The sequence below is a fragment of the Scomber scombrus genome, chromosome 6 (assembly GCF_963691925.1).
Source record: "Scomber scombrus chromosome 6, fScoSco1.1, whole genome shotgun sequence".
Classification (NCBI taxonomy): Eukaryota; Metazoa; Chordata; class Actinopteri; order Scombriformes; family Scombridae; genus Scomber; species Scomber scombrus.
The window spans coordinates 10896633-10906177 of NC_084975.1; the positions used below are offsets into that span (position 1 = coordinate 10896633).

At 40.2% G+C, this 9545-nt stretch overlaps 1 protein-coding gene across 1 annotated transcript; it reads left to right on the top strand.

The window, feature by feature from the left end:
• The first annotated feature begins 29 nt into the window (after positions 1–29).
• On the top strand, positions 30–7040 carry uri1 (URI1 prefoldin like chaperone). The gene is made up of 11 exons (XM_062421227.1): positions 30–435; positions 1443–1477; positions 2712–2790; positions 3057–3192; positions 4341–4432; positions 4531–4594; positions 4681–4882; positions 4977–5208; positions 5374–5522; positions 5670–5910; positions 6410–7040. The coding sequence occupies exons 1-11, from the start codon at positions 364–366 to the stop codon at positions 6596–6598; spliced, it is 1491 nt and encodes a 496-aa protein (XP_062277211.1). The 5' UTR covers positions 30–363; the 3' UTR covers positions 6599–7040.
• The last annotated feature ends 2505 nt before the right edge of the window (positions 7041–9545 follow it).

The following is a 9545-nucleotide window of genomic DNA, read 5'->3' on the forward strand; positions in this document are numbered from 1 at the left end:
TTATGTCGAATAACCTGACCGGATATGTAATGCAGTCATTTCCAGAAACTTGACGGGGGTCTGGTGTGCATGGCGCAGCGAGAGTGACGAGGAATATTTGCCTTTGGATTATTAAAACCGTGGATATTTTTGGAAATAATGCAGAAATCCTGAAATGAGAGTGTGAAATGCTATCACTTCCGAAAGTGTGGATAACAACCACTGCCACACTGATGAATAACACTGGAACGGGTCTCAGGAATAGCTGCTGCTGCATTCATAAACATTTCTTTAGGACTCACAACAAATCCTGAGCTCTTGTTTCGTGGTCAAAAAAAAAAGAAGAGACACAACACATATTGCTGCTGTGCAAGCGGGTTGACAATGGCTGAAAAAGGTAAAATGGATTTAGAGCATCTCGGTGGAGTTGTCAGGCTTCGAGAGGAGCAAGAAAAGGTAATTTAACTAGATGACACTCAACACTTTGCTGGCTATCAACCAACGTCGCGTTTAGCCCAGCCACGCGGTCTTTGAGCCACGAGTGGGTTTGCCCAACTGCTTTTCAAACCAACTGTAAACACTCCTGCACTAATTGTACCATGTAGCAAATGTATAAGTTGTGACTTTCTCGTTTGACTGCCCATTTTTTCTAGAAGCTTCCTCCCAGTCCCTTGCAGCCACTTAACCCAGTGGTTTTCAAAGTAGGGTGCTAGGACCCACAGAGAGTCCTTGAGGTGGCTTCAGGGGGTCCCACAGAAACAGGCTTCGAGAGGAGCATTTCTTTTCACTCTAATTTCATCCATAAGCAACCGAATGTGTGGCTGTGTTGGTTTTGGGTTTCATACACTTCCTGTCATAAAACATTTAAACACATCAGTCTTATCAGATGGGAGTCCATGGTCTAAGTTGTGTTAGTTTAGGCTTGACCTACATATTCAAGTTCCTGTTTAATAAATGTTGCATAAAGTTAGTTGTGTTGACTTTCATTTGACTTCTATACTCTATACTTCTTACCAGGAAATCACAAAAATCTGACTTAAAAAGGTTTTACTTTTGGTTAAGAATTCAGTGTTGACTATAGAGACAGTGGAAACCTTTCATACAGTGCATTCCTTTCTTACAGTGCAGTATTCAAATAATATGAGCAGGGATGTGTGGGGGTGTCTGTGCTGCCCTCCTAAACATTTGGATGTAGTTTTTACAGCTGTGGCGTTTGTCCTGACATCCTGCTTCCTTGTTTTGCTTTGGTGTGATGTATGTTTCTGAGTGCATGACTTTTAACCTTGAAAATATTCTCAATATGTGTGTTTGCATTGTAGTATTTGCAGTTCCGGTCCAATAATAGTACTAACCAAAAAATGTTTATGATTAGAGAATCTGCTTGCGGTGATTATCACTGTTGTCCTCTAACTTTTTTTAGGCTATTAAATCTTCAATGTTTAAATTATTTGTCCTAAAAACAGGTGGTGAAAGACTGCGAAAGTCGGATACAGCACTGGTAAGCATGGCTTTTTCAGCAGTTGCACAGTGTAGGTGTTATCTTGCTTGCATTTGACTGCACTGTTTAAAATCTCGAATTTGCATCAAAAAGCAGAAAGGTCGATAAGTTCTGACATGACAGCTCTTTTCTTTGTGCAAAGAAATTCACTGACAAGCTCAATATTATTTTACCAATTTTATAAGTCCTGCCATGTAAAGTAATGTGTGTTTGGGAAGTCAGAGTCAAGATTTTTTTTTTTTAATTTCAGGAAAAGCGACACTCATGCACTCACTTGTCTTTCTTCCATTTCTATGAATACAACCAATTGTAAAATGAAATCAAATATTGAGCTTCTGTCATTATCAACTGTTCTTTCTGTCTGTTCAGATTGTGCATTAGGTTAAAACACTGCTGGTATAGCTCCATGTTTCAACTGCACGATCTGTTTTATTATAATAATTGTGAGTTTTGACCTCCACGATTAAGCTGGCTTCATTCCGTGGAGTATTCATGCTTTGCATTCAGAGTGCAGGCTCTGGTCAAAATCAACAAATTAAACACTCCCCGACTAATCAGAGGCATTTGTTGCGAACAGGCTTTGATTAGCTGGTTCATCCCTGCTTCCCAAATACAGTTGTTGTGGCGAGAAGGAGAATTTCAGTATACAGCAGCAACCTCAGGAGCCATGGTGGGAGTTGGGAGACATCATTAAACTTTTTGTTTGAAGGTCCATTTTCATGTTTGACTAAAAACTACTTGAATATATCAAAAATTGTATTATAACGTTATTTTATACCCCTTTTCCACAAGTGAACACAATTCCCTGTAGTTTTAATAAAATGTATCTGATATACTTTGGTCAAAATACCACAACGATCAAGCACCACAGCAGCCTTCTCATCCAAAATACATACACATAAGCACTGAAACATATACATAAAATAGCCCCTTTAAATTTTCTTCTGTCACTAGTATACCTGTAAATGTTGGAAACTCATAAAAAGTTTTGAATAATTGCAGCATTTCACTTATGTTACATCAAATCTCCGGTCTCCCCTGACGGGGAAACTGGATCTTCCCCATCACCCCCCTTGCTGTGGGTTGCTCTCCATTGTTCTGTTTAACATCCTAAAATAAGTCAAACAACCGCAACTAGATAACAATGGCTTCAGACACAGATGTGACTACAAATGAAAAAAACAGTTTATTTGAATTGTTGGCCTTACGTCATTCTGAATCCATGATTTTTCAGGAAAAAGGTGTCGGGTGATTATGAAGCCCTGAAGGACCGTCTTGAAACTCTTCCAGATCAACTGTCTTATGACATCATGGTGAGCACTGACTTTATTTACAACACACAGGAGAGGAAACGCACATATCGTTACACAACATGTTTATAATGGGTCGGTTTTAGGTTAAATTCTAGTGTCATGAGCTGGACTGTTATTCCTAACTTTGCAGAAGCAGACGCTAAATATATATTCTTCACTACTGTCACTGAAATGTGTATGTCTTCTCTCACTTATATGTCCGCATTCTGCTTTGTTTCAATGGGTTTCTCTGTCTGCTCTTTTTCCATCCGCTGTGCTATAAACAGGTGCCATTTGGCCCTTTGGCCTTCATGCCTGGGAAGCTGGTGCACACAAACGAGGTCACGGTGTTGCTCGGTGACAACTGGTTCTCCAAGTGCTCGGCCAAGCAGGCTCAGAAGATAGTCGATCACAGGATGAGCTGTGAGTCTGTTTGGAAGAGATTGTTACCTGCTCTCTATGAAAACAAGACACCGTCATTTCATTTTTAAATATAGTAGCTTGACACTGCTATCCTTTATCCAGAAGAGGGTACTGTTGCACTAATCGAGGTAGTTTGTTTGAACACTTGTGAAGGGACAGGGTTGCCATGATTCACCACTTTAGAAGAAACTTTTTTTAATATCTGCGCCATGCAAAAATATCCCTTCACTGAACTGTAATGCTGCTTGTAATAACTGTAGCGACGTATTGGAGCATATGTGATTTTTGACACTTGTGCAGCACTTGTTTCACTATTGTCTTTTGTTGTAAATCCTGTTGTGATAGTAGTTCATAGCCTTTGTCTTCCATGTGGTCAGATCAGATCCTGCTTTAGGTAACATTATTGTTCAAATAAGTGCAAGAACTTCTACAGGAAATGATGTGTTTATTATAATACAGGCTATGTGTCGCTATACTGCCCTGTGTGTTTTCCTTCCTGCTCGTTCCAGGTCTGAAAAATCTCGTATCAAGTCAAATAGGCCCAAGTAATGATCTCTGATGTGAACATTATTAGAGTGTTTAGTGAAGCAGAAATGTGCTGCCACAGCCTATCCACAGCCGTCTGCCCCCCCGCCCCCCCAACCGCCAGCGCCACCTCCTCCCCCCCCACTCCACTCCACCCCACCAATCTTCTGACCCTGCCCACCCCGCTATTACAGAGCTAAATGCTGTAATACAAACATAGCTAGCTGAAATGTGTCAGACAGTGGCTGAGTTGTCAGGCCTTCTGTGTTTAACCTTTCCTCACTTCCAGTTGATGCACTGACTGGAGGGGCTCCCGATCGCCATGGAAACAAGGGCCCTCTGCTGCTATTAGTAAAAGGGCTTAATTGTTGTGAAGATTTAATGATCCGGAGTAGTATTCAGGGCAGAAGATATTATGAACTGTTTGTGTCATCATTTTTCAATTTTTTTCCCCTCAACTTGTTTAGGATTTTAACTCTTTAGTGGCACGTTGTCAGTGTTATGTTGAATGTTTTATTGCAATCTATGTTGACCTGCAGCCTGTTTTTTGCTCTTTTAGTTTTGTCAGTCTGTCTCCCACTCCCAGAATGCACAAAAGGATGATCTTTCACCTTTTTCTGCAGATGTTACGAGTGAAATTGATGATTTGTCCAAGACGATGAAAAACTTTGAAGCCAGAGTTGGGCTGGCAAAGGATTTGGAAACCATGTCAACCGTATGTTGCATTCCGTCAAAGTCAAATAAGATGCTCATAAGAAATAAATGGAGTGAATAGTGAATGAAACAAATGTATTGACTTTGTTTCTGCTTTAGACTAAAGGGGAGTATGTTGAAATCAGAGAAGACACCGGAAACAGTGACACTGCTGCCACCAAAGGTAGGTGTCAGCTTTTAACAGATTTTACATCAAACTCAGAAAGAACAGATGTAAAAAGTTCTTTCTCATGTTTTCTGCTTCAACAGGAAAGCAAAGAGTAGCCCACAAACCAAATTCTAAGCCTAAATTGGATGCCGTGTTGGATCTTGAAGAGGAGGATGAGGAGAATGAGGAGAATGAAGAAAACAGAAATGGAGGGAGCATAAAAGGCATCATGAGCAAGGAGGAGTTGTGGGCTCGACTGGATGAACTGGAGAAACTGGAGGAGCTCCAGGATGAGCGGGACAGGTACATGAACATGCTCTGTGAAACTGTTCAAAGTTACACCTGCACGTTCAAATTTGTTGAGTAATTCACATATGTATTTGTTTTTTTTCTTCAGGTTACCTGATAACGCAGACATAAATGGTGAGGACACATCATCCTCTTCCTCAGAGGAGGAGAAAGAGGGAGATGCTGCTCCTCCAGTAAATGGACTGAGTCTGAAGCCAAGCTGGTCCTCCGTACCCCACAGTAAAGCACCACCCAGCGGAGACATAAAAGAAGATGACGAAGAAGAGGAAGGCAGCTGTTTGCCCACCATTTATTTTTCTCACACAGTTGAACCCAAGAAGGTCAGAGTGACAAATAACTTGGAGCATTTTACAGATTTAATGTTAAAGATATTGTATCTTTCACCCTCTCTTCTCTCCTTTACTTTTTGTTTCGGCAACTTTTCTAATGATCCTTTTCCTCTTTTCCTTGTTTCACTTCAAACCTGTCTTTGTCATTTGTTTAAGGTGAGGATAAACACGGGAAAAAACACCACATTGAAGTTCAGTGAAAGGAAAGAACAGAAAGAACATTCGAAGAGGAAAAAGAAAAACGGCCACAACGGACACTCGCATCACGAACTTCACAAAATCACAACACCAGCAGACATTTACAGGTAACAGCTACATGTTAGAGCAGTACAGCAGTACACAAGTTAATGTATTAATGACATTCACACGGAATAAATTCAGTCGTATCATAATTTGTCAAAACAGAAACCGGTCTTTGTTTAGTGACGCCAGCCGGTTGTTGTTTCTGTCAGGTTGTTTGTGGATGTGAAAAACGGGGAGCCCATCCCTAGGAAGTCCATCCTAAAGTCACGTAGCCGAGAGAACAGCGTGTGCAGTGACACGAGCGAGAGCAGCGCGGCAGACTTTGAAGAACGCCGGATGATCGGTCGCAGCTTCAGCCATGATGAGGCAACGCACAGCGACACCAGTGACGGCATCACGGAAGAGGACAGTCCAACAACAGTGCCGCTGCACCCTGCCAGCCGGTTTGAGGTAGAGGACACATGCTTTGTCTTTTAGGTTTTGTTGTATTTGTCATGTCTCTACAGTGCAGTTACAGTATGAGAGACTCTGCAATATACCTATATTATGATGCAGTTAAAGAAAATGACACCTTTGAATCTCAGACCCCTTAGTGAGTACATAACAGTTAAAATTGGAGATGAATGTGTCTGAACAATCATTAAATGATAGCCAGAAGAGGCATAATGAACAAAATAACCAGCATGAAAACAACTTTTGTGGATGTCCTTATCTGGCTTGGACCATCAGGTCTAACACAATAACTATGTTCAAGTGCACCACCAAGGTCATCATAGGACTGACATCCAGAGCAAAGACTTTAGGACAAACCATTTTCGACTCGGGGGAGGTGGAGGATTTAATGCTTTCTCTTGCCTGATAACCAATGACCCTACACTTTTGCCATCTCTGTGAGGTGAAGGTTATTAGTCATCAAAGTTAACATCAGTGTTGTTTCTTTCTTCTGCAGGCCTTTTCAGGCACAGTGGTAGAAAAGGACCCAATGCCTTCGGCTGTCCCCCATCTGACCATTGCACCACCAGCTCTGCCAACCATACTGGAGAGGAAACAGGAGGAGGTGACGCCCGACGTCGCCCCGCCTCAGCAGCCTCCGAAAAGAGTATCGAAGTTCAAAGCTGCCAGGTTGCAGCACAAGTGACTGTTAGCGAGCAAATATCCATGGTTCACAATAACTTCTTACTACTTTTTTTTTCTACAACTGGACAAACCATTCTCTCCACTCCTTTCTTTCACTTGTCTTTGATTGATCACCTTTCAGTCTTTCCGGCTTGTGTTAGCTGATTGCTATCTGCCATGTTTTTTTTAAGAAGTCCTGTTAACCTTTCAACTGCTTTTCTGTTGATCCATGCTATTGCCAGTTTAGGTAAGACTGTAGGCTTTGCCACTTATGATGAGTTGCCTTTTTTTGTTTCTTTTCATGTAATGATAATTAAACAGAATCAGGTGTCAATTAGATATCATTTTACCTTCTCCTGACCTGCCTAATGAATGTATGTATTCCTTTGTGACAAGCTTTATGTAAAGACAAAAAAAAGACTATTGATGGAAACTAAAAGGAAAATAAATGATTTTGGCTACAATCCTTGTTTCTTCTTCCTTTCTTAAAGGAAATATCTTGCTTTGTACCTGAAAGGATGGATCCTGAATATTTAAGTCAGAAAGTGTTTTCTCAAGTTGTCATTACACTGCATAGCAATAGTGTGTAATAGTCAAACATTTTAGCTTCTGATACCTAGTGTAAATTGTTTTGGTCCTAAAACAGCTATTAACAGACACTGAATGAGCTAATATGGTCTTTAAGGATTCACTGTTACCCCATTTGTACATTAAAATTTGAAGAGCTAAGTAAAGCACCATTCTTGCATCAAATTGCAGCCAATCTTTTAAGGGAGCAATAACATTTCATCAATGCTGTAACATCAACTGAACACAAAAATGCTAACTCCAGTTAGTAAAAGTGCAGTCATAGTTCAGCCTTAATGGGAGAGAAGAAATTTCCAAGCCAACCTCTCTGGCAACAAATCAACGTGGACCTAAAAACATCAAAATTAAACTGCTGAAGATGTGAAGAAGAAATCATTTAGAGGTGAAAGTCAGTAGTTTATGGCTACAGTCGGTGAGTTAACACGAGGAGAATCCCCACTGAAACACATTAAACTGTTGCCCTGCTCTATGAAAGGATATGTGCAGATGGGGAAATCCCCTCCATGACATCAGTGATCGAGATGTAAAAAAATGTTTTAGCCCATAGACAGCAGCGTAGAAAAGAGTTTGTTGCGTGATGCAATGTGGATAGCCTTCCCTTGAAATGCAACAGTGGGAAAGAAAAAACAACAACAAGACAACGTGGTGGTGGAATGTTTCACATTCTCCATTTGATGACATGGACAAAAATACCACTTTAACCTGGAAAAGGTAGCATTTAATTTGTAAGACATGGCATCCAGTCTATATATAAGTTATGTGGAGGATATTTGTAGAACCATTTATGCATTTAAATATGCACTGAAACTTTGCTGATGAAGGATAAGGAAATGCAAAAAGTGTTGACTTGCATGGCTATACTTTTACATCACTGTAACATCACAGGACACAGTGGGATGCCATAATATGATTCTGATTAAGTATATATTCTTAATTCAGATACAATAATGTAACAAGCCAACATACCAAAATTTAATCATATCACTTTATGACTTTGAAAAATAATTGTAATATTTCTTTCTTTCCTTCTTCTTCTTCTTCTTCTTCTTCTTCTTCTTCTTCTTCTTCTTCTTCTTCTTCTTCTTCTTCTTCTTCTTCTTCTTCTTCTTCTTCTTCTTCTTCTTCTTATTATTATTATTATTATTATCCTTATTAGTGGTATTAGGTTTATAATGATGATAATTTTGCTGATTCTAAGCAGATGTACCACTTTAAGAAAATCTTCAAAGTTGACTTGGGTTCATTTAAGTGTGATTAATAATTCATTTTACAGCTCATTGACAGTTTGGAATTGTCTCTGACTCTTTGCTTGCAACTATCACTTTAAAACCAGATTAATATGCTTTGAGTCCTTTTGGGAATGAACTGTTTGCTTTTATAGTGGACTGAAAAAGACCACTTTGTGGACTGAACTGTCTTGTTTTGGACATGATTTGAGTCGGGGGACCACTGATAGACACTACTGTACTTTGTCCCCCCCTAACCCCCCACCCCCAGCTGCTTTAATTAAAGTTGTGGCTTGTGACCTGAAAGGCTATCACTCCCCTTTTAGTTAAATGGTGGGAGTGCAGGTCTCTGATAAGAAGCTTTTAAACAGGTCCTGAGGTGACTCTGCCCCCCCCCCCCTTCATCAGGATTATTACTCCAATATGAAAATCCAGGTAGCATGAGACAGATTAGGCAATGCTTAACATGCTAGCGTTGTGTTGGTAAGACACAGATCAATGGACTTAATGTGGGTTAAGCTGTGAAGGTATACGCCAGAACATAGCAGAACTACATTTCAAAGAAATCTAGCATGCTAACTATGTAATGGGCTGGAACAAGCACACACTCGAGATCTACATTTCAGGGATTAAGAGGGATTTTAAGAGTTGTATGATGAAGGTTTCAAGCAGGTATTGTTGTCCAGACAGGTGCTCAGGCCTGAGAGAGGGGAGGGGGAGTTGCACTTAGCTGCGAATGTCAGAAGAAAGGATTAAACAGCAGACAGTATACCTGCTTAACTGCTATTTGAACATATGATGTGAAAGATCCAGCTGCAAGGTATCTACATCATTTACACTCACATCCTATAAGAGGAAATGTTTCTTGGTTCCTTCACTAATGAAACTCAGGAGTCACAGAATCACAGGAGAGAGAAACAAGTGTTCAGGTGATCCATGGAGATATCTCTAAGTCTGATGATTACACTGCTGCTTCTGTCCTCAAGCTCTATAAGCATTTCTGCCACTGTTAAAATATATGTATTCTTGTTGTTTGTTATGTTTATTGTGGGTTTGGCTGGATTAAAAACTCAATATGAATCAATCAAAAAGTATTTTGATTTGCTTTAACTTTCACCTCATGATGTCATTTTTAATTGCAAAACAAGAGCACAG